This window comes from Atractosteus spatula, chromosome 7, assembly GCF_055471065.1.
Source record: "Atractosteus spatula isolate fAtrSpa1 chromosome 7, fAtrSpa1.hap1, whole genome shotgun sequence".
Lineage (NCBI taxonomy): Eukaryota > Metazoa > Chordata > Actinopteri > Semionotiformes > Lepisosteidae > Atractosteus > Atractosteus spatula.
The window spans coordinates 11,169,210-11,195,855 of NC_142712.1; the positions used below are offsets into that span (position 1 = coordinate 11,169,210).

General features: G+C 35.0%; 1 protein-coding gene across 1 annotated transcript in view; it reads right to left on the bottom strand.

Annotated features, from left to right (window-relative positions):
- dync2h1 (dynein cytoplasmic 2 heavy chain 1) overlaps nucleotides 1-26,646 on the bottom strand; it is a 149,057-nt gene that overhangs the window by 39,430 nt on the left and 82,981 nt on the right. Inside the window, exons 78-84 of the mRNA XM_088921156.1 lie at nucleotides 19,641-19,801; nucleotides 19,084-19,209; nucleotides 13,926-14,036; nucleotides 11,375-11,530; nucleotides 9,370-9,445; nucleotides 8,724-8,935; nucleotides 7,604-7,708 (exon numbers count right to left, since the gene is read on the bottom strand). Of these exons, the coding sequence (XP_088777282.1) occupies nucleotides 7,604-7,708; nucleotides 8,724-8,935; nucleotides 9,370-9,445; nucleotides 11,375-11,530; nucleotides 13,926-14,036; nucleotides 19,084-19,209; nucleotides 19,641-19,801 (947 nt within the window). The remainder of the gene's footprint in view (nucleotides 1-7,603; nucleotides 7,709-8,723; nucleotides 8,936-9,369; nucleotides 9,446-11,374; nucleotides 11,531-13,925; nucleotides 14,037-19,083; nucleotides 19,210-19,640; nucleotides 19,802-26,646) is intronic.

A 26,646-nucleotide genomic window follows, 5' to 3' on the forward strand; every position in this document is an offset into this window, starting at 1 on the left:
TATACAGTACCATTGGCACTTACAGTATAACTCTGATCATGTAACAAAACTAAAATGAAATCCAGACTGAATTCCAGAGAAGAAAGGACGTATAGCTTACAAGGTGCAATGCTCATATTTGCTCTGATTTTTAGTTTACAAATTTGATTTTTAGTTCCTACAATAAATTAAGTAATGACTAGTCCCAATAACAATTAATTGTATTACTAGATAAAATGTCAATGCATCACATTTGAGATTCATATCAAAATCCTGACAGAACCAAATGCATATAAAGTTTATTTCTTTTACTAAAAAATAATAAGGGGAACCTAAAATAAAAATAACATCAACATTTACTTCTGAAAAAGCACAGTTTATTTTATTCAGGATCACCATTAAAATAGCAATTACTAATGCACTGTACACACCACTGCATTCATTGACTGGTTAATCGCTTTGTATTTCATAAAAAGGTAGTCATAGGTACTGTAGGGTCTGTGTATTGGTAAACCTGCTAATTTAGAGAGATATTTCCACCAGGTGCTGCTGAGTAATTGGTCCAAAGGGAATCTCTGCATGCACTACAGCTGCTGATGAGCAGTTAAACATCACTAGCAGGCCCTTAAGATTAGCCTTAAGAACACAGCAGCTCTCCCTGTCAGCGCTTTACAAATTCTGTGCAATGAAAGCATATGGCCAGGCTCATTAAGGAAAAGATTAAAGGGAAAAAAAAAGAATACAAAAAAATTGATAGCACAAAAACAGAACACAAAAAGGAAGCACAGAAAAACAAACACAATTTTTGGAAGCATGAATGATAACCTTCTTTAAGGTCCACAATTATATTTAGTCTTAGGTTGTGATTTTGAATAACGAAGGTTACGACAGCTTCCTACATGGAAGGGAGAAAATGTACGAATCTGTAGATATACAGTACCACTTTTAACAGTGATCATGTAACAGAAAGGCTTAAGCCAGTAACAGTTTTTGAAATTTTCCATAGTAAGTCAAAGTCAGTTTCACTTCTCTGTTAAGTTTTCTCCAACAAGGAATATAAAACCATCTGTAAAGTGTCATGATATCACTATCTTTTTATCCATAATTTGTAATTTGAGATCAACATAGGAATACAGTGCACATCTTAATCTGCAGTCAATGATTATTAGGAAAATGAATTTGTTCGATCTTGATTCCCTTCCCTCCACTGATTTCTTTCAAACACGCCTCTAAAACTATTAAATAAAACTGCTGAATTCATTAATCTTTCCAATCACACAGTGTAAACTCTTCTTCCCTACATACTTCTGCATCTAACAAACTCATTTAGAGCCTTATTTACGTTCATGTTTTAAACAGAAAGAAGGAGCAATAAAACATACTGTACCTCTTCTTGTGCAACATAAAATATTGCAGGGTATGCCTGGGATTGTAATTCCATACAGCATGTATCACTCAGAGATGGCACTGACAGCATAACATGAAGCATGGTGACTAAATATATCCAACAGCATGATGCCTTTGGATAGATTCACATGAAACTGATATGACTTGACAAACTGCATTAATTATAATTTAGCCCCAATGGATCCAGAAGTACACAACATCATCCTCGTTTTTTGTCGTACCATATCAGATAAAGATACCTGCTCAAAAATAGTATTTTAGGTTTGAAGGATGAGTACAACAAATTAACAATATTGATAACCTGGTTCTGTGAGATATTTAATGATAAACATTCAGGCTAAAATTGTGATGTGTGATGAGCAATGACAAGGTAAAAGTATCATTTTCAGTGATGGGTGGTAAATAATATCATTGGTTTCATTGGTTTCTTTTAAGATTTGAACACTAGCCTGAGTGGTGCGGTGAATAACAAAAAGGAGGTTAAAAATGCGGTCTTCATCGGGCTGGAAGGTACAGGTAAGCCGATACAACCCGGTAACCTTTCACTTTTTCACAATCTCACACAACTTAACAACTTAGGGCGGCGCGGTGGCTCTGTGGCTAAGGATCTGCACCTGTGGCTGGAAGATTGCCGGTAGGATTTCTGTGGCCGGCAGAGGAATCCTACTCCGTTGGGCCCCTGAGCAAGGCCCTTAACACCCCAACTGCTCCAGGGGCTGTATAAATGGCTGACCCTGCGCTCTGACCCCAAGCGTCTCTCCGTCTATGTGGCTCATGGAGAGCAAGTTGGGTATGTGAAAAAACAAATTCCTTATACAAGAAATTGTATATGGCCAATAAAGTGATCTTATTATTAAAACAGCTCAAAACAACTGGTATGAGTTTAGTAAACTCAGCTAAGCTACCAGTTTATAATTCAGCTAACAGAATGCTAATTATATTGCTCCAGACAACTTAACGTTTCTAATTAAATGGTGTTTGCAATCCATTAAAAGGCACAGAGGGTGCATCTTTATTAAGTATGCAGTGATTTCTCATAGCATCAGCATGATACAGTATGTAGGTGGGTAGATACTCTGTGAGAAATAATGACTTCTTTAGGGCAGTACATTGCTGAAGTGAAAGTAGTTCAAAGATGCTCCTTTACTACTGCTCGTATCACATTAGATTTGCTAATTATCTTAAGAAATTTAAAGTTTTAATTACCTACATCAAAAGTTTCATGAAATACATCGAAATATAATATTGGGAAACCATATTCACAAGCGGAAGAATTGGTCAAGCATGTTTCAAAAACTACTTCAGATCAGACACACAACTTTCAGCTCCTAACCCAAATTAAAGAGACAATTTAACTTATTAAGTCACAAAGTACACATTAAAGAATAGTTTATGCTCTGTTACTATATAAAATATATAATTTCTCTTCATAAGATCCAAATATACTGCATTCACTCTACACACTGTACACTGCATGTACACTTAAAAGACCAAAAAGAACGCAAGCATGGGTTAAGAAAACGGAATGGGATTCCAGTACCTTTGATATATTCTCATCAGAGATTCATTGATTTTAGTACAGGGAGCTTCACTTTACAGCAGCGCAGATCCAGAACTGCACTGCATCATTTGCCTGGCTCTAGCAGTATACAGTGTGTCACACACACATCTCACTGGCCAAACACATTTTAATCAAATATATCTTAATGAAATTAAAGACACTGCTAGCACATTTTTTCAAATATTCCACAAGGACCACTATATGTTACAAAACACAAATAAAAAAATTGAAAGAAAAATTGAATTCAATACAACATTACACATTTTGATAGTTTGAGCAGATCATTACTTATAACACCAAAACAGGGAAAAGCCATCCTTTGAACTGAAAAATAAAGGCTTTTATTTAACTTTGTCTGCTCCTTGCATCTTCTACTGCATTCTAAGCCTTTTGTGCCACTTTTGTAGTCTCTTATCCTTGTTGACATTTTTTCTTATTGTGAAGTGCTTTGTGAAGCTACTTTTAAAGGTGCTATAAACTGTAAAATAAAATTAATTATATATATATATTATATATAAGAGGCCAAAAACACACTAGGTGGATCTGCTTGAAGTTTAAAAGATTCCTTTGATGAAAGACAGATTTCCATTGGGCATTTAGAAAATATAACATTCTTTGACTTCTTGGCTTTGGAGACACCCTAATTTGGGAAACTACTTCTGGGTGCTTAAGCCTATCAAACAATTAAAAACAAGATTACTATGAAATAGCTTTATGTATAATATTAAGTTTAAGTTATGAAGAATGCAGAATCTAGCTCTTTCTATGCTGAAGAATGAAAGTTAACACAATAAATAAGATCTTAGCGAAGGGAAAGCATTATTTCCAATGATGTACTGTACATTATAAAGCATAGAATTCACCAATTTTTATGCTGATATATTTATACATGGTTTCCAATATATTAACATTTAAAGTGCAATTGAATTAGTTCTTTACAGTAAATGCAAAAAATTATATGCCAAACTCCCTACAGCATCAATTTAAGATGCATTTTAAGATAAATGTGTTCCATTATTTTACAAAGAGAATCAAGGTAAAAATTGTGACTCTATTCTTGTCAAAATGAACATTCTTAAAATCAGTACAGAATTTTTCATCCTTCTTAAATTGCTCTTATGGTATACTATGGGCTTAAATAGGTATATTTTTAACTGCAGGTAGCATTGCAATTATTGTATTCATCAGTCATCCAAAATTCACAAGATACAGGAACATGCAAATTACGCATACACTGGACAAAACTGCAACAAATATTCAGGAACTGAGTGCTTAAGTTGATATACAGCATGAAAATTCCATAGCACCATTAGGATTGCAAAGAAAGTAACCTTAATAAAGGTGACAAATGTTTGACTCCAAATGTTTCCCAAGAGCGATATAAGCACGAGAAATGGTCTTAATACAGCATCTCTAATGAAATGTTAATGTATACAATCCACATATATAGTTCTAAATACCACGACTCGGAAAATAATCCAAGATGTCTTTGTAGAAATACATTCATGGCACATATCTTCAATAACTTATTAATTGTAATGAATATAATATTCATTTATTGAAAAAATGCCTTTTGTATTGCAAGATAAAATAAAATGCACAGCTTTTATGTATTTAAAATAATTTGGAGATTACCAAAGTTTTATGGAAATTTTTATTCAAAAATAATTGTTCTAAATAAAAAATTTGAAATGGTGTTCATACATAATGAAGAATTTAATTTGGTCAAGCGTGATGTAATATGCACACAAAACAGAATTGTGTAGTATGAAATCAATATGCAACACTTGATCACATTTCAATCTTATATTTTTTTCCCAATTACAAATCACAAGTAAATTAAAATTTGCAGAAAGCTCTTAATGAAACAGAATATTGTTGTGTTAATATAATGCCATTGCCAAAATACCATATAATGCAACTTTTCAGCAGAAGCAAAAAGATGAACATCATTAATGAATCATATCAGAAACAATTGTACAACTGTTTATTTATGGCTTGACACTTAAACTGAAAATGTAAGAATTAATATACTGGTAAGAAAGTTCTCCCTTAGGAATTTTGGATACACGGAAAAATAATAATGCAGGTTACTAGTTTTTTGTCAGTCAACTTAAAATATGTAATCTAGCACAGGAAAGAACATTTATTGTACCCAGCACCAAAAATCTTTTAGTGAATATAAAGTGCACATTTTGATTGTGCATTTTGTTGTGAATTTCAATTCATCTTCAAAAAACAATGAACAACATAAATTAGAAAGAAAAGTGAATTCATAAATGTATTACCTTCTGGCTACTTTCTCGATTAACTGAGTTTCATCAGTGTTTTAAAGATACTAATTACACTAATGAACCCAGATGGAAAAAGTTCTCACAAAATTAAGAACATATGTCTGATGTTCAAAGGTAAAAGACAAAAAGACAGCAATTAATAATGGGAACAGTACAATTTCTTTTACTTTTATTATATGAGAAACCACAGTTCATATTTGGTGTATGCTTATCCCTGGGGTATTCAGAAGAGGTCAGGATTGCTTTCTGGCAAAATCAAACCTGGTCTAATTACTATTGTTCTTAGTGTGCTGTGTTTATAGGTTCGTGTAACATGCAAGATTTTGTAATCCCCCAGAAAGATGTCTGATTTAAAAGTAAACAGTATTATGGATCTTTCCTTGAACTTAAATGTAATTCATAATTACATTCATAATTCATATGCCAGCAGCCATATCACCCTGCAACTCACAACTGGCAACCCACTGAAGCTAAGCAGGTGTGAGCCTGGTCAGTACCCAGATGGGAGACCTTCTGGGAAAAACTAAGGATGCTGCTGGAAGAGGTGTTAGTGGGGCCAGCAGGGGGCACTCACCCTGTGGTCCATGTGGGTCCTAATGCCCCAGTATAGTGATGGGGACACTATACTGTAAACAGGTGCCGTCCTTCAGATGAGACGTAAAACCGAGGTCCTGACTCTCTGTGGTCATTAAAAATCCCAGCGTGTTTCTCGAAAAGAGTAGGGGTATAACCCTGGCGTCCTGGCCAAATTTCCCATTGGCCTTTACCAGTCATGGCCTCCTAATAATCCCCATTTATTAATTGGCTTCATTACTCTGCTCTCCTCCCCACTAATAGCTGATGTGTGGTGAGCGTTCTGGCGCACTATGGCTGCCGTCGCATCATCCAGGTGCATACTGCACATTGGTGGTGGTGGAGGGGAGTCCCCATTACCTGTAAAGCGCTTTGAGTGGAGTGTCCAGAAAAGCGCTATATAAGTGTAAGCAATTATTAATTATTATTATTATTATAACACTGAACACATTTCTACATATGAAGATATTACTTTGTTTTCTACACAGGAAAAGTCCATTTGGAAAATTTAAAAAAGTATGAAAGAGTTATGACACTAGCATAGCTTGCAATGATATTACAGACATTTATAATACCTGTGGTAGCAATGAGTTGTTAAAAACCATTCCCAAGGCCAGTATTTGAAACAAATCCATTATTGATGGATGTTACTATAACTAATTATATAATTTTATGAATTTTAAAGATACATATGCACAGATGAACTCATTATTCATTACAGAAAGTATATTTTAGTGATTCTGTAGTGTTTTTGTCTAGAGCTTAATTTTAACATTTTAAATTACAACATACACAGTAATGTGCATCGCCTGTAACAAAAAAAGTTTAGATATAAAAAGTTGTGAGTGGGCACCAAATAGAACGGTATAATATTGCTATAGTGCAGAAGAAAACAGCTACACTCCAGTATAGAATGGAAAATTCACAATATTAAAACACAAAGACACAAAGGATAGTTTTGTAGCAAGAAATAAAAAGATTAAGATGTATGAAGTGTTTTACATAAGAAAGACCAGAATATCTCATTATCGCCAGAATGGAAGAGATATAAGATTATTAAATATTTGGTTAAATTAAACATTTGATGTTCATGAAAAGATAAGCTTTGCAGCTCTCTCGTGACACTAATCCTTTGCTGGCACTGGTATCTGCCAAACCCTGTTAAGCAAATTAATGGATAAGGTACAAGTCTACTGAAAACCCTTGTTCCGATAATTTATATGGGCTGGAATCTTTTCTTTCAACATAGCCACTTATTTTATTGCACTTTTCCTGGTCCCTTGAGTTCAAACAACTCCAAAGCTAAAGTTTCCACAGGAAATCTCAGAATGTTTTTCAGCCTGCAATTCTGTGCAGTCCAAGCTAAAATAATGCTTTGTCAGGGTCAACATATAATTGTTGGCTACATGTTTCCCTCTTCTTTGATGCTCTGGAATGTCAGAGCTCAGCAAATTATCTGTCCACCTTTTGGAGTTTTGGCACATATGTGCTATTATAATTAGGAGCTTTACACTGTATAAGCAAAACCTTCCCCATTTTAAGCAGTTTGAGCAGGCAAATGGTGAAAGATCAGTGATGCCCTGGATTCCTAAATCATTCCATATCAAATAATTTTTTTGTAAATAACTAAGCACCTAACCTTTGTCAAAGTAAGTTATTTGGAGCATTTAAACTCCTCAATAGCTACTGTCTCTGTAATTCACCAGAATATTTAAATCTGCAGCAAGACGTGAATCCCTTTACTAAAACAAGGACATTGGTTTTTAATTTTCTGAAGTAAATGTCCTACCTGGGAGCTAATGATGTGCTGGGATGAACGCTCTATGTTTGCTGGCAGACCAAAGAAAGATGGTCTGTCATCCTCTGGCAGATTTTCAACAATGTTGCGGTAATCCTAAAATGAATTGAGTATACATATTAGTATCATATCAGTTTGTCAGCAAGCCTCTTTGTATTCAATCTTTTTAAATGACCTAAAGGGACTTTTTCTCTACCTTTCTTAAATGCCCAGAAATAAACTGAATAAAAAAAAACAATTGTAAACACATTTAGATTTCTTATCAGGAAGCTATTCTACTATGCAATATTTTATTTCATACTTAATTTACTGCTACAAAATCATTGTTATTTTTATTTTTCTTCTTTATTGTTTTCTAGGACATTTCTTTGCAGAACTTGAATTTATTACTTTTTAAAAATGGAGTAACCTACGATATTCTTTTTTCACCTCCAATCTGGAAATGACAATTATCATCAACTTAGTTAACTATTACGATTCTCACATCTCACAACTACACACATGAGAGATGAGAACTTAATGCCTTCCTCTAAAGCATGCACAAGCACTTTCAAGACACCTGCTATTTTTCACACTGCAGGTGCTACAGGGCTTATAACAGAGATAGTATTGAGTGAAAAACCTATGCAGCTCTTGCTGAGAGTGCTACACTGTCACAGGTGCCAATCACAAATTACAGACAACCAAAGACAAATAGCAGCACTTGGGCTTTTTTGCACCACAGTATTGTTTAAGTCACATCTGGTTTGTGATATAGCTCAAACACTGACTAACAATAAACTGCACTGTAGGGCTTGGACTCTGCTTTAAAAATGTGCCTCTTCTGGTTGAGTCCCCAAAGTTTCATTTTCAGTTTCTCATGGAGGTAACCACTGCTTAGATTATCTATTGGAAGGACCAGTAAAATTTCTATTTTAATTCATCTAAAGATAGGTAATGTGATTCTACTGCTACTTAGCAAATTTAAGACAATTGTCTAATAAATTGTTTCTAATTTATATTATTCTAATTTCTAATTTAATAAATCTTTCCCAATTTGTTTTTTTACTAGAAACATGAAACTCCAATATAAAGTGTCCAAACTTGACATGGAAAAAGCCAGACCACTTACTATAATGCTGCAGGAGCTAGGTAGAGAGATTTGGAAAGGAAAGGCTGTCAGTTTCTTGCTGCGTGTCTGGGACCCTGTGATAAGTCTGCAGTTAAAAAACTGCTCCAGGTAGGATCTTAAGATGCGAAGATCAAACAGGTTGTCAATACGACCACCGTAGATGGCATTTTCCAGCAGACCATGAACGAACTCCCACTGCACATCCCTAGATCCTGTAATCCATAAGCGATAGTTTTTGTCGACATCAGTTAAAAATTTGATATTCAAGTTTTAGAGTATCATTAGAAACTATAGAAAACAAATCCATCACTGTACATGTAGTGATTCTACCATCTCAAGTTGTTTATATGTATAGTGTGTACTTATCACTTGGATAGAAAAATACTTAACTTCATAACTGGATTAAAATAAGACTGTCCTAGGATGTTTTATCAATACCTGAAAAGCACATGTTACATTATATACTTCAGAAAATATTAAATGTATTTAAATGTATAATATCTGCATAAACACAAGTAAATTTTGGCGCCAACCTAACTGAAAAGTAATACATTGATAAATACTATCCAGTTTAAAAATAGCCTTTTCTTATAAATCAATGGCAATACTTCTAAATATCCATTTCTTTCTTGTTTCCTTTACTGACCTTCAAAAAGCCTGTCAATGATATCAAATCCAGCACGAAGATCTGAGAGAGAGAACTCGTAGAATTTTGTCCATCCCTAAAAAAATTCAAGTTAAAATAAAAATTGTCAATTGAAAGGTCTTCTTTTGGTATTTCACATCTCTGTAAACTCTTCCACCTTTGTAATTTTTTCTTCCACTTGTTTCACATATTTTGAATGTGAGACCAAAGGCAAAAAAAAGGCAACAAAATGAAAAATACAATGTTGTAATATATAAGGTTCATAAACATAACTTTTAGTTATGAAGAATTAGTTATGAAGACATGTCAGTTAGTGTGATTATATGGTATATGGTTCAATCTTAGAGTCATGCCTGATAGCTAACCTTCTTACATTGGTAAGTAATTTATCATGGATATCAAATCTTTCATTTCCCTTATAGTCTGGTATGGTTATCAATCTGTTGGAAAACCAATGTTTCAAAAAACTGGAATGACCCATGTTAAATTTAGTACCGGTCTGGGAAGATCAATCCTAATATATGGCAATTTCAGAGACTTCTGTTTGAAACTGCTTCATTGTAGGTCTGAAATACTTCATAATTCCATGAGTGTCACTTGCAACATGCAATTACTACAATACAAAAATATCTCCTATTATGCATTGTAGATAAAATTTAAATTCAGAGAGGAAATTACAAATATTTACTTTTGTGGTGTTTAGCCATAGGCTTGATAAAAAAGATTAATAAAACACTGGCATCTTGCATACTGCCATTAACACCTTATTTACAAATAATTTATCAAATTAGAAGAGTTTTTTTTTTCAAATGGATTCTACGAATAACCCATCACATTTTTGTTCAATCCATGTGATCCAGATTCTTCTTCAGATCAATAAACCGATCATATGCTAGTCTTGCAGATGTTTCCTTAGATGTAAATTCATCCCTCAGGGATGGGATATTTTAATTTAATTTCATGAAGACCCTTGGGCTATGTGTGGCATTTTCTATCAATCAGTTTTGAAAGCTGAAAATAACTGCTGATTTGACTGGCATGTGTGTTCTCTGTGTGAGGAGGCTGAGCTGAAGCAGACTGTTGGCACTGGACCCCCAGAACACAGAACGCAAAGACGGAAAAATAAGCCATTGGAGTAGATTTAATCTTGAACTGATCTCTATTGAAATTCCACATAGGGTAACAAGAAATGACGTGCCCTTACACATGGAAATATAAAAAAGGCTGCATATGTAAATATGATCATATTTATACAAATCTTAATGCTAATGAATCTTGATCAGTTAAAAGAAAACACATTTAATTGACATTTAAGCTTATTTGAACAGGGAACAATTATAACAATCATAACGTGACCTAAACTAATTGAACTGCATTTTGGAAAAAGATAAACGTTTTCAAGTCAGGAGCAATACTCATTGATTGAAAAACTGCTAATGTGTTGTCCAACCATCAACAAAGATATACTACAAAATGAGGGACAAAATCGACCCAAGAAATTACAGACCAATAACTCTTCTCTTATATGTAAGGCTACGCAAATGAAAATTAGAACTTAAGAGGACCATCTGTATTGCATTAGAATGAAATAGTAAACATTGATTTAGAAAAGTAATTGCTTAACTATCTTTGATTTTAAACAGAGAAAATGATAGTATATTTGGTAATATGATAGTATATGATGTATATACATGATGTATGATTCATTGGTCAAAGTTAGACATGTCAAACTGAGTCCTATTATGTGTGAAAAAGCTGCTACTGACAGTTAACTAGAACTGAACAATTCAGTTTGTTCAGTGTTAAGAAACTACTGTATAAGAGCTAATGAATATTTTTTCCCATAATGTAGCAAATTCATACTCTTAAAACACACCTAAAACATTGAATATTTTCCTTGTTCGAGATTTTTTATTTAAAACAAACTTTCCAGCAACCACAAAGTGCCAACTCATTAACTATTTTCTTACTTTGATTTTGGTCTTACGGGAGGAAGAATACGTACTTGAGGGATATAATTCCTTCTTTCTTGGCACACTGCATGGAACCATGCCAGGCAAAACAGGGACTGAGCTCGAGGCACCAGACCTTTCTTGCTGATCTGTTCAGGGGACCAGGATTCATATGTCCTCATCAAGTTCTTTTTCAGGCCTGGAGGGGCCTAGGAACAAAAAAGTGATTATAATGTTTACTCTAAATCCATTTTATGGCATATGGAATCTTTTATCATTGACTGGATGCAATAAAATGATTCAGTCACGTCTTTTGAACAAAAAAAATAAAAGACTGTGTTCATTAATCCACTTCTGTATCTTTTCAAATCTGTTCTCTATGATTCAAACAAAGGAAGAAATGACATACAATATGGAATGCAAATAAAAAATAATCTGAACATTTCCTGTAATACACATCAGCAGTTTGAATGCACCTTTCGTAAGGATTGTACTACACTGCAAAAAAAAACACCTTAAGATGCATGTTACTATAATGCTATTTCGAGAAATGGTTTCATAACATTATCGACTTTGTATAGAAGATAGCAATTATTTTCTCTATAAATAAAATATCACAAATGCATTTTTTTCAGTAACCCCAGAATTTTTTTTAGTTAAGTGTCTCACACTCTATGATTCTTGGCAAGCAAATTTCCTTCTAAAGGGCCCTGTCAGATGCAATATCCATAGTCAATACACTGATCTTATACTGTAGGGGAAATAAATAAATCCTGCTTGAGCCCTTTGAAGACTCTTGATTCTCAGAATTCTGTATGCACTAAGGAAGTGATAACATAATTATAGTTATTTTTATTGAGTACCTTAAGTAAAATGGAGATACTGTATAAGAACATGTTTAATTTTATATTTTTATATTTAAATTAGAGAGTGAATAATGAGTAGCTTCTTAACTCCTCAATTTGGAATCAACAAGTGTTAATCGTTTGAGTTCAGTGCTAAAATCCTTATAGCAGCACATAAGTGATACACAGAAGATATACAGTCCTAGTTTTGTGCAAAAGCTGAACCACCAGACATTCTGCTTTTTTTCACACTGTAAACCCACATCAAAACACAGGAGAGTTAAGACATTAGAATAAGAATTTAAGGAAGCTCTTGTTAGTAACAGTGCAACCTCATGGGAAACCAGTCAAATACAAGGGAACATTGTTGCATAGTTGTTTGCTGAGGTGAGGAAACCCTGACCACTACTGCAACCTTCCAACCCCAACCAGCTGTACACCAGCCACTGGAAGCTCATAGACACAGACAGCCCAGAGTGTAGTTGGCAGTCTCAGAAATACAGGGCCCAGCAACTGCCCTGAATGAAGGCCTCAAAAGACTTTATTTTGGTACTGTATGTGCTGAGCAAGTTGATTTCACCACATTTGACATATTTAATATAATAATATTATATAGTAATATTTTTTTACCATTATTGTTAAAAAGAACATAACAATACAGAATGTCTAATATTTAAAATGCTCAAGCAATTTGATTCCGTAGAATATGTATCAGGATTAAATAAATACAATAAATATTATTGTTTAACTTGGTGGCACAGTAGTAAGCATCGTTGCCTCATACTTCTTGGGCCTTAGGTTCAGTTCCAGACCTGGGCTGCTACCTGTGTTCACAACGGTTTCCTCTCATAGCTAAAAATATACTGGTAGGTTAATTGGCTTCTGGGAAAACTGGCTCTGGTGTGACTGTGTGTGTGTACGTGTGCCCTGCGATGGAATGGCATCCCATCAAGGGTGTACCCTGCCTGGCACCACTTGCTTGCCATGATAGGCTCCAGCTCCCCCAAGACAGTGAACCGGCTAGACTGTCTAAATATTACAAAACATTTGTACCAAGTGAGAATGCTTGGTTGTCTACTAATAACTTCATAGACGTCAATGTGTTTAAAACATGCCCTGTGAAAATAATCCCTTTTTGTACCAGAAAAGAAACAAAAATTTAAAAAGCATCAGGGTGGTCGTCCACAACAATCATGTATTCTTGATTTACCTGTACATTGTTCATGTATGACAGTTTGACACCTGTAGTTCTTATTTCTATTGTAAAACCAATATAAAAATTAAATATTTTAGATATAGTTGTAGCCCACAGTAGTAGAGAAAACATGCTATTCCGCCACCACAACAACAACAAAAAAAACATTTTGACTATTCGTTTGGCTCAAGCTGTGAATATTTAAAAGTGAATACAAGAACAAGTTTAAAGTGAAATACAAAAAAATTGTCAACTGGACACCTTGCTTGCAGTGACCGATAAACCAATAAATATCAACAGTGCAAAGATGGGCAGTGCATACAGAAAGAAACTGACAGACTCAAATCATGTATGATGGTTAACTCTGTAATGTAACACAAAGAAGGTATAACCAAGTGACAAACAGTATTCCGTATCTGGATAGCATACACTATTGTGCTCACAATACAAAGCTGGAATGTTTGACAAAAGCCTGGGCTTTTCTGTTTTCAAAATGCTACTGCTACTATTACTTTGTTACATCTGCAAAGCAATGTAAAAAAATGAACAAGTTTAAAACCTTACCTCATACGTAATCTTCAAACTGGACTGAAGTAGTATGGGAGTGAACTTTGGATGGACTTCAGCTGTAAGCCAGAGGCGAAAGCTAGCTTTGGGTTGAAGAGCATTTAATTCCTGAGACAAAAGGGTAAAATTAAATGAAAAAAGCAATCGCTGTAATTATATTTACATATTGTTCTCATTTTCACATTTCTGTGGCCTACTTTTACACCTACAGTAGGATTCTTTGCGTGCCTTTGAAATCTGCACTTGCAGATGCGTTCCAAGTTTCATGTGGTTGTTTCTCTAAGCATTTTAACATACAATGAATATATAAAAATATGCTTTAGTATAAAATTTATTTTGTTTGTATTGCAGAAAAGGAGGAAACATCAAACATCAGTTTTGGTTTAATTGTAGGGCATCCAGTTGACTATTTTCTGTTTGGAAAACCAGATAAAATCTATTCATTCATAAGGTAGAGAACTGCAGCATCTTACCACTATACAGTAGGACAACTTCCAAAGAATACAACATTATTATTTGCACTACTGCAGAAAAAAAAACTATGTATTCATATTCAAAATGCAGCCTGGTCACTGAAACTAGAACATGAGAAACTACAAGACGAGGTAAATGGAGAAATGGAAGCTCAGATATGTGCAGTGTCAAAATACTGAAAATAAATCAAAAGAAGTTTTTGTGCCTGAAACATCCTGTTCAAGGTTAAATAAAACAAATCTGGTAGATGATTGCCCATACAAATATAAACTTAAATATAAATTATATCATACTTTAAAGGAACAAGCAAAGGATTACTCCAAGCTGAAAAAGAGAAGAAAGGGAACACAATGTTTTGGCTGTGGAGCCTTCTTCGGGTGTGAAATGTTTCTTTTTCTTTTCAGCATGGAATAAACCTTTACTTGTTCCTTTGTAGCCTACGCAATTCTGACGCAGTTATCTACTTGAACTATTTCATACTGCATAGTACATAAAGAGATTATATTCCTATATAAGTGTTATAATACAATCTATGTTAATAACAGAGAAACAACATACAAAAGCAATTGCTCCAGAAAACACCACTGCACATTACTTTAGGGTGGGGGGGGGAGTATTAAATCAGCCAGCACAGACTGCCAATATACTTTTATTGCTTCAGTAGGCCTGAGAGATCCTAGCTGACACTATGCCATGGATCCCAATGCATAATTAAACAGGTAGCATTGATTACAACTACTTTATTATAACATATAAATTTGGCAATTCTGTTCATCTTGGGATAATAATTTTATAATATTTCAGTGATAATTCTAATTATAATGAGCAAAGCTAAAAAATTGATTCACTGACATTTAAGGCCTCTGCAAATTTCTAAAACCAAAGATAGTGTTATTTTTGTCAAGTGCATTTTGAAATGCAAATTAAACAAAGGATAATATTCTGAAAGGTGAGAATGATAGAGTGGTTATTTGCCTAACTACAGCAAACAACTCAGAGGCCTCCCAAAGCAGAAGAAGATGGAGGTAGTTTATTCATAAAAATCATTTCCGGCTATAAAGCAGATAATTCCCCTGAACATTCATATTCACTGTAACACTAGACATGTCATTCAAAATTAGTCAAGGTATTTAATGTTTTTTCACACATTGTATGTAAACATCAGTATTTCCTACATTCTTGACAGCTCTGCTGATGGTACAGCTGTGTACTATGACCATTAATTAATTTACTCAGATGTTTTCATTTTTTACCTATTTTTATTTTTTTCCAAATCCCTCATTAATACCATTGCACTTTTTTAAACACAATCGCAGAGATCGATCCTTGATTTGAGGAAACAAAGACAAGCTTCTTTAAAGAAACACAGTATTTACTAAACTCATTAGAAACATGATTCATCTTAAAACAGTTTAACTTTCAACTAAGTGGTAAGAATCCACTTTGATGAGATAAAAAAGCATGGGATTATCATGGAATAATGAACCAAATACTTTTCCTTGTTTATTTGTATTTAAAGAGGTATGACATGGGGTGTGTACCTTCATGACAGAATAATACAGAATGTGCTTGATTGACTGATTTTTTATAGTTTTTCCTTCCTCGTGAAAGACTAACATCTCTGAAGATTTTTTATGTTATACATGGCACGTTATCCCACAACAATAGAATAAAAAAATAAAAAAAAACACAAAGAGAGCACTCTATTATTCAATTGTGTATACACTGTGAAACCCACATGCAAACTCCATGCTGATAGCACCCCAGGTCTAGAATTGAACCCAGAGCCCCAGAGATTAAATGTTAACCACTACACCACCATGTCGACCCTTTTGAGAAAAATATTATTCTAACTCATATTAAAGGAAAGAAAACCTCTTCCCTCAGTAAACCTCTATAAAGCAAGAGTAGCTTCCCCTCATGGAATTAGCCTGTGGTGACTAACCATGTCCTCCTTGTACTATACTGTATTCTTCAAATTGTTACGCTTTCATTTTCCTTTACAATGAAATGAAATAAAGTGTTAAAATACTTAAGAGGGTTCAGTGGAGGTAACTATTTCCTCTTAACTTTTTTAAAAACATTTTAGTAGCTAAAACACAAGATATTCTGATGGTAGAAAAGGCTTCATCCAGTAAATTTATTGGAATTTGGAATCTAGATATAGATTTCAGTTCAGCACTTATAATGGCTTCATGTTTTACATTTTACTAAGGACTAAATATTGTTTTAACTGTAAAAGATCCCCAGGGAAATTGCTGTCTGCAAAAGAAGAAGGCACTTTTTGCTTCCCCCCCTATCATTTTCATCTTATTCCCCCTTTTGGCAGACTTGTTATTTACACTGCACTTTTTTGTTTTTGCTTTTATCATGTTTCTTCACAGATTCACCCTTGGTTGCACAGAGGTGACACCTACTTTTCTGTGTTGTAATCTTTCTGAGGCAGAAATAGTCCAGAGTAGCTGCTCGCTCCCCCTTGACCAGTGTTTGAAAATGCCAGACCTGAAATCTTTGCAGCAAGCCTTCCTTAAGCAAAACTGGTCTTAGTTATAGCAGACTTTTTTACTTCTAATATGGAAGCGAAGTTTAAAATACAAGCCTCAAGCTTCCATGAGTATAAATGAGAGCAAAGTTCATATAACATTGGATGAAACCATAAAATCATTTCAGTCAGACACAATGGTAACTAATGAGTTACCATATACCTGTGTTATTTTTATATTTAAATATGAACCACAATGTTAACCTTCTCCATTTGGCTAAAGTAACAAATTTCTTTGCACAAATATTCAGTTCTCACTGATTTTCAGGAATCACCTTTAAACACTGCCCTAGCACAAACTTTCATTCCTTCAGCTAAAGAAAATGATACATTTTGAAGTAATATTAATAACCATAAAAACAGAACTGCACTGCCAAGTTTTGGAGTTTTGGTAAGGATCATGCCTTAGTATATTTCTTTGCACTACACGCAATAAATAACATAAGCTTTCCTGTCAAAAACAACTACCTCCTGTATACTTAGGTGTACAGTTGTTTATTTTTTAATTCTTTCAAATCTGAGTTACTAATTAAAAAAATACAAAACTTTACTTGCATTGAGACATTTCTATGTAGTCCTTAATGCTAACATGACTGAACTGTGTTTTAGATATGAAAAAATCACTGCAACAAAATGTTAATCCATGAAGGTACAAATCAGCATTGTGATCGTTAAATTGCACAAATTGGTTTGTAATTTGTCTTTTGTTTACTGTAACCAAAGACAATGAAATGTAGAAAATAAGGTACTGTAGTTTGACAGCAGATTTTCTTTAAAAGAACAAGGCTAGCAATATAGCATACAAGATGCCTCTCTTGAAATGGTACTTAAATCAGGTCCTTCAATGTGTGTAGTAAGATGCTACACATGTTCTATCAGTCGGTGGTAGCGAGTGCCATTTTCTACGCAGTGGTGTGCTGGGGCTCTGGGATTAGAGCAGTAGATTCCAAAAGGCTGAACAAGCTCATCAGGACAGCAAGCTCTGTCATTGGGTCTGACCTGGACTCCTTGGAGGTAGTGGCTGAGAGGAGAATGATGTCCAAACTAGAGGCCATCATGGACAACTTCTCCCATCCCCTCTATGACAGGCTTGCAGGAATGAAGAGCACGTTCAGCAATAGACTGATTCATCCACGGTGCGACAGGGAGCGCTACAGGAGGTCATTCTTGCCGTCTGCCATAAGACTGTACAACGCATCCACCTTGCGTCTTGGCAGAGGCAACATCGACAGTGACCTGTTTCTGGACTAAACGCATCTACACATCTACTGCTACATCTGTTCTCTTTCTTTTTCTTTTTCCCGTTTACAACCACTTTTTGTGCAATATATGCCAGGGACCTGTGCAATACATTTATATTTATATCTATAGTTAGATCTATATTTATATTCATATGTGTGATACGATTCTCTGTGTACTGTTCTGTTCTAGTTTGTTCTTGTGCGTCCGGACTGTGAGTAACTCTTGTATTGTATTGTATGTATTGTACTATTATTATATAATTCGTTACACTGTGGCTGTGTTGTGTGTGTTAAGCTGCTGTTGCACTGCAATTTCCCTCACGGGATCAATAAAGTATCTATCTATCTAAAACACAGAACAGTGACTAAAATGGAAGGATAACACAAGAGTGTTGAAGATAATTGACACTTCTACCTGTAGAAGTCCTGAAAGTGTAAGAATTTAGAAAAGTTGTTTATATTTGATGAATAAAAAGGAATTTAAGTGTTTCAGAACTTCGTGCAAAACCATATACATTGTAATAGTTGACACACGTTTCACTTCCTCTTCAAATCACTGATGGAGTCCCACAGAGTTCCGTCTTGGGCTCTGCTCTTTTATTCATCTACATTAATAGGACTGCTTAGGTATCAGACAACTCTCATATCAATTGTTATGCCAACAGGAGCAATATATACTCCAAACTACTTGAAGATGATCAATTGGCATCTTATCTTTAAAAACATAAAAATAATTCAGATTGCTACCTTAATAATGCTCACATTTTTTATTCCAAACGATACAAAATTGCATGCTGTATGTGCAAAAAAACACATATTTATCATATTTTTTTTATTATTGGTGCATTTGCAACTGTTTTAGTCTCAGTCTACAGACTTGATTCAGTGAGATACTCACCTTTTCCAGCAGGGGAAGCCAGGCTGTAACCAGATGTAGATTTTTTAAACAAAGCCATTCTCCATTGCGTGCACATTCTTTAAGAGCTTGAATGGCTATGTCAGCTTGGCCCTGGCCCATAGCCACCTGCACAAAAGGAAAAAAAAAATATTGGAAAAAAAAATGTCCACTTTAAGTTGCTGTAAGAGAAGGTAATCTATATCAATCTTTGAAATCGGGGCAAAAAATGCAAAGCATGTTCATATTCAATTGTTTATAGGTAAAGCTGGGCCTACCAGTTTACTGATGCTGCAGAGATAGAGAGCTAATCAAAAAATTAATGGTGCCTCATTAACTTTCAGAACTGTTTTATTCTCTCCCCCATGCTGTTGTGAGGATTACACAGATTGGAGTAGGAAGTGATGGTATCAACCACAGCTCTTTTTAATAATATGGGTATTTTTTCCATCAGCTTTCATTTAGAAAAGGAACCCCAAACCAACAGCCTCCATCTTGCTATCTTCCTGCAGGCCTGAGATAAGCAGTGCTGTTTGTCTTGACTCAGAGCACAGATTTACCTCATGGTAGCTCTCCCTGCCAACTGTCTCGCTGGCTAGTTCCAGGAGCTCCTGGGAAGGATCAGCCCCAGGTGAAATGATGATCAGGACTGGCTCAATTTCCAGTGTTTCCTTATACATCCTCTTCAGATTCAAAGGTGGTGGAGAAAGCTCTTTCATGCCTTACAGAAAGAAATGAAGCAAAACAGGGGCTAGAATGCACTTTAATGCCAATTTCACATCCTAAAATGTAAAAATAAAAAAAACGCAATAGAAATCACAAAGTAAATTCATCAACAAAAAAGGAGCCAGTGCATTGGATCAATATCAAACCACTCAAACCTCCTCTTTTATCCTTGTGATTTCTGTTTCAAATCACTGAAAAAAAGTAAACCTGTAGCATCACCTGATTACACCCAAGTTACTTTTTTAATGTCAAACTGAAAATGTGGTTTAATAAATAACATATATTTTTCACAAATTTAAAGAATTGGAATACCTCATTCATTTTAGAATTTTCAGCAGATTTCTTGTTAACACAAAAAAACTTAAGTAGAGAAAACTAAAACTGGAACATATTTTGACATTTCACTATAACATCTTTTAGAAACAGTCCCTCACTGGGTATAAAAACCATTACAGGCTTATAAACTAAATCCATTCAGAAAATATTGACATGCTTTAGAAGTGTTAAAATTTGTACATCTTCAGATGTGATAATTGTGTAATAACTCTTTAATTACATCCACCCTTACTGTATATACAGTATGTAATACTTCTAATGTGAAATGTATTTTTTAAGTAAAAGTTGTGTTCCACTTCCTATACAACTTTACGAAAACATTGTGCAGCATATATGTCATTCCCAAGACTCCAAAGATATTGTAATCACAGCAATAATAAAACATTGTCTGTTGCAACACTGGACAGTAATACTCAGACCACTTCTGAGCTGCAGTACTATAATTGCTAAGGCAAAAAGTGCATACTATAGACAGTATAGATTTATTACATCTACAGTATAGCCATCACTTTGCTAAATAAATTTCAATCTTTAGGCATATTTGCATTTATAAATCATTTAAAATAACCTGCCAGAGTGTGAAACATCTGAAAAACCGCTAGATCCGATTAGGCCATTTGGGGATCCTGACATGTTAGGTATTTATTACAGTATTAAGAGGATTATACAGTATCTACTATTTAATGTGTACAGTGCCTTGCAAAGATATTCACTCCCTAAAAGTTTCAGATAGGATTTTATATTTGGATTCTACTCCACACTGCCAAAGCTAAACAATGATGGTAGTCTATAAATAAATTCGATTTTTAAAGACAATTAGAAGATTCTCAACTGCTTAAGTAGTCTATCCTAAATTGGACAGAAATATAGTATAATAGCCTCTGTCTGAATAATTAAAGTAGTTTAACTTGACTTCAGAGTAAATACATCTTTCCCATTAATTTCTTTAAAAAAATACTGAATTTGGAGATGTATCTCACACAGTGATACGACAAATTGACCAAGTTGAAACAAAACAGGGATAAAGTGATAGATCAGGAGGAGGTTACTTATGCCTCTGAGAACAGTGAAGTCCATCATTAACAAGTGGAATGTGCATCTTATCATCCAGATACTACAGTACATACAGTACAGTAGATCAGACTGCCCATCCAAACAGAGCAGCTGGAAATTGGTTAGGGATGCCACTGTAAAGTCAAAAGTGACTTTGAAACTGTTCATATTGTACACTGACAATACCCCAGTCGCTGCATAAAGCTGGGCTGTATGGATATGAAGAAGAAAGAAGCCTTTACTCAAGAAGATTAATCTTAAATAATGTGACAGAAGGTTTAACGGTCAGACAAGATAAAATTGAACTTTTTGGCCAAAATACAATGATTACTGTACATCTGGTGCAGGCAAAATAAAGGACATCACCCAGTTCAATACATCACAACTGTCAAGCATCGTGGTAACAGTATGTTATGGGAATGTTTCTCATCAGCAGGAACTGGGAATCTTGTCAGGACTGAAGGACAAACGAATGGTGAAAAGTACAGATGAATCTTACAAGAAATTGAGTCGCCAAAGAATTGAAAAGAATCAAACCTGGGTTAAAACTTACGCTTCAGCATGACAAAGACCTGAAGCATAATACCAAAACCCAGTCAAAGTTGTGACAATTTATTAGACAATAACTATTCATAAACTACCCCCTAAATATTTGTCAGAACTGAAGTAAATTTAGCAGGAATGGACAAAATTATACCATCCCACTGGTATGGCATAACTGCAAAGATTGCAAAGTGCAAAGATGGCTGAGACAAATTCATGAGCACAGTAATTGCTACCAAAGGTACATGACATATTGGGACAACTATTTATACAGTATATAGAAATACTTATGCAACTGGTTAATTTAACTTTGTATATCTTTCTTGCAGGTTTTGTTGACATTCTGCCTTCTTCACCATTTAAAACTGCTCAATTTAATTATTACAGTGGTGAATAAAAATGATTACTTGAAAAAGGATCTGCGCCAGTGGCTGGAAGTTTGCCGGTTCAAATCTCGCGGCCGGCAGAGGAATCCTACTCCGTTGGGCCCCTGAGCAAGGCCCTTAACCCCAACTACTCCAGGGGCGCCATATAAATGACTGACCCTGCGCTCTGACCCCAGGCTTCTCTCCCTGTCTGTGTGCCTGTGTGTCTCATGGAGAGTAAGCCAGGGTATGCGAAAAGACAAATTCCTAATACAAGAAATTATATATGGCTAATAAAGTGATCTTATCTTATATTCATTACTTGTAACTGAAATATGATATGATTGGTAGCGGACGAATACTTTTGCAAGGCTCTGTACATTCAGATGATGATCATTTTAGTAGTACTGTTAAGTATTTAATTTCAGGAGTTTTGTACAAATCTCAGTATTTGTACAATTTAGTATATGGGGAATCTCATAAACTAAATGAGATACAGAAATCACTAAAGTGATACAGAATTCACAGATTCACAGAATTAGCTTGAAATTGTTTGGCTAAGGCTATAAAAATGAGACCAAGGGAGGATACATCAAGAATCTACTGCAAGGGTGATGTTGGTCTAGAGGAGGGATGCAAAAAAGTAAAACATTAATAAGGAAAGAGATGAGTGTTACCTCATATATTTGTACTTACCTAAACTATCAATCTGCTCTTGAACATCTCAACTTCAGTTATTTAAAAATATATGAGATACGAATGTGAAAAGTTATTCTACAAAGCAACAGAACACTAATCACTGCAGCTTATTAATGAAAAGTTGTACTACCAGATTAGAAGTTGCTTTCACTCTCAAAAGACAAAATGAGAGAAAAAAACAGACTGTTATTCATATTCAAGTTCCAAATGTGGTCCTCAGATTGTAGGTGTTGGCATAGAGTACCTTCAATGACCTTTTCTCTGTTTCTATAGCAACAGTAAAGAAAGCAGCAGTTTTGCAATCCATTTAAGTATCACTTGTTACCAAATGGGTCACACAGAAACATCACTTTATTTAGTGCGACTTGTTTGTGTCAATTAATATTTGGCCAAGGTGAAGCTGCCAGTCAAGGCAGACAATACAGATACAGAACACGGACTGGCTGGAAGCAGTCTCTCAAAAAAAAGTTTAACAGTGGATGCAGTATAAAAATAAAAATTGGTACTACTCCTGATTTAGAAAGAGTTTGAGTTACCCAGCTATTACGTTCCCCTTATGCTGTTTGGTTAACCAAGGCAAAGCAAATCCCAGAAATTTAAAACCTTGCTATAAACCTGCCTTTAACCATTTCGCCCTAGATTCTAATCTTGTCAGATGATGGTAACTACAGATTGCAATTCTGGCTCTTGACAGCAGTTGCATGAGAAACTTTCAGTTGACAGCTGAGGTACAGTAAAATGAGATGTGTGTGTTTTAATCCAATGAGATATGTTCCCAGGCCACAACTCACCCTTTGCCCCTCCAGCATATAGCCAGCTGACTGCTGTCCTTTTTTTGAACAACAGATATTCTGAATTAATAGATTTGAACTTCTTCCCGCTTTAACATAAGACATAAGTCTAACACAAGGGGATTAGCGTGCTGCTGATTATCTGCAATTGATTATGATGATTATTATAATAATTATAATATTATTATTATTTATGAGATTGGTTATATTCAAAACTGTATGAATTGCTCTGTATTAAACAATAGGTATAGTAAAAAAATAAAGCGAGTTTAAAATGATTCCTTGACAGTCATTCAGAATGATGGGATCTGAAATACAATTTTAATTACACAGGATTTGTATGCAGCATATAACAAAAAAACAACAACAAAGATTCAGATCCTTTTGAAGTTACATTATAATGAAAACTGTATTTTCCATTAGAACACATTTGGCCTTAAACTTTTAAAAGCGAGAAGCATCATAATTAAAATTTAATTAACTGGAAGTTTTTACTCCTTGTTCATTCTTTTCTTTTTTGCCTAAAATAATTAAGGTTCTGATAATCACTGTTTCAGAATCAGTAGCTTTCATACAAAGAAATACAATACAATACAAAAAGGTCCTACAGACTTACATGTAAGATCATGGGTAAAACTATAATACAGAATTTGGGGCCTACATGACTAACTCACCTTCCACTCCTGATTTTACTCGATCTGCAACAGACTGTGGTTTACTTGTATCCCTGAGCTTCGTGTCACCTAAACCTCTCATAGCCATCTGCCTTGACCTGCAAACACCTTAAAATGAAAGGCACAGCTAAAACAATCTGTAGATTCCATGAAGAAAGATTAAGAACTCTCCAAGGCCATATTTAAGGTTAATTTTGCTACAAAGCTCTTCAAAATAAGGAGTGTTTCAAAGATATTTATAGCACTAGCTCTTAAATGTAGCTTTTATCGCTCTTTATGTTGGCTATAGCCAAAGGCCTGGATGGATGCAGTGGGATTTGAAAAATGTGTGGGGGTTAGAAACTGGAGACGGGTCAGTAACACAAGGATTAAACTTGCTCCCTGGCACAGGGTAATGCCAGGAAAGAGATTTGTGATCTCTTTGTTATGCAAGACAATTCTTCACATAGTCAGAATGTTCTATTCTTCCAAGGGTCATTAACTCCATAAAGCTGAGCTGGTAGCTCAGAAAAGAACCTAAAGCTCTCCACAAGTCTTTCAGTATCTTGATATGAATGCATTAAAAATTCTGGTGACTTTGCTCATTTCTTAAAAATATACATCATACAGCTTATTTTAGAGTTAAAACTCAGACTTACATTAGGTTTAGAAACCTCAGGCCATTATGTAGATGAAACCAGATATGAACTTACAACTCTTGTATGTATTTTGAAGTTTCTAAAATAGTGGCATTGAAAGGTTTAAACAGTCATACCGAATATTGCTTATACAGTAGCTTGGTTCAGCATATTAGTGAAACAGTTGAAGTTCTATGTACTCAAATCTGACGGATAATGTTGTTCAAAGATTCATCGTAACAATGACATTGTAACATTGACTGACAAAGGTGTGGTGAGAAAACAAGCCATACTTTGTAAATAACTTAATTTGTAAGATATGCGTGTAGCTGCATACACATTAAGGCGGGTAAGATATTTTACTATGGTTCTTCGGTGAACAATTCACGGAAAAAACAAAGCAAATAACATACATCTGCTGGTTGTATATTATTCTACTATTATTCTATTCTAAACCCACATACATTTTGAAAAATTCATCCAAAATTCTGAAATACACTATCAGTGCAAAGGATATGATTAAATCACAATTCACAATTGGAGAGCAGAGTTGAACACTCCAAAACCATCATACAGAAGACCTTTGTGGCATGATAAATCAATAGTCAATTTCAGAGAAAGCAATCTGACTGCGTCTTACATGATTTAAGACTGTGCAGTAAAACGTGTAAAAAGGGAAATGATAATGCCCATTGCTGATTGATATTTGACTTGCAAAAGGTGGTGGTCGGGGATGAAATTATTTGATTCTTGAAGCCATACTTTCTCATACTTTTAAACACTGGTTTCGTACAGCCATTTCTAAATAAATGATACATTATTATTTAGACTCTAGACAAAGGATGCCTGCATATACATAAAAAAGGCAATATCCATTTAGAAAAAAAATGTTCAACGTGAATAGCATTCCATAATGACCACAAACACAGCCCAATGCCTGCTGCTGATCATCTGGATACAATAAGGTAAGGTACGCAGGTCCCTTTTCAGGCTATAAAGGCCCATTGGGGAATGGGGGGGCGAGGGCCACCATTTTTCTTGACCATCCGGCACTGGAGGTGGAGGTGATGTGGTCAGCATCACGCTCTGGCCGGCCTATTACCCCAGAAGGATTAACCCCCGGTACTCATTTGGAAAGCAGGCTGAGTGGACCTGGGAGCCGTCTGGAAGGAATTAGAGCAAGCTACATCACCTGCCCCTACCTGGGATTGAACCTGGGACCTTCTCGTCAGGAGCTAAACGCCCTTGCTGTCTAAGCTATCACGGCTCCCTCAGGATACAATACAGAATGCATATAGTCAGTTTAATGCCAGGTCCACAATATTCATTTATTTCATTTCTAGTTATGTTTTAATTGGTCCAAAAGTGCAGAAAGTGAGGCTTTTCAGGAGTGAGGGTGCTGTAATTCCAATTAACAGTTTTGTTTATTGAGCAGAACCCCCCAAATAATTTGGTTGCAAATAGACTTTTATAGAGGTAAGAGAGCAAAAAAAAAATTAAAGATCTTGATTGGTCATCACAATCTTCACAAAATGTATAGTAAGAGCTAAAGAACATGATCACAACGAGACGCTGGAGATGTTCTGCATGGAGGTGTGGTGAGCCCTTCTGAGAAGAATTCGGAACCTATCAAGGCCACAGGAAGCACTTCCTGCTATCCAAGACAAACGAGCGTCTACAAAATACCGATTACAGTAGTATGAATAAATCTGAATGTCATGTATTTAAAAATATATGTAACTATTTTTGACAGATACTCCAT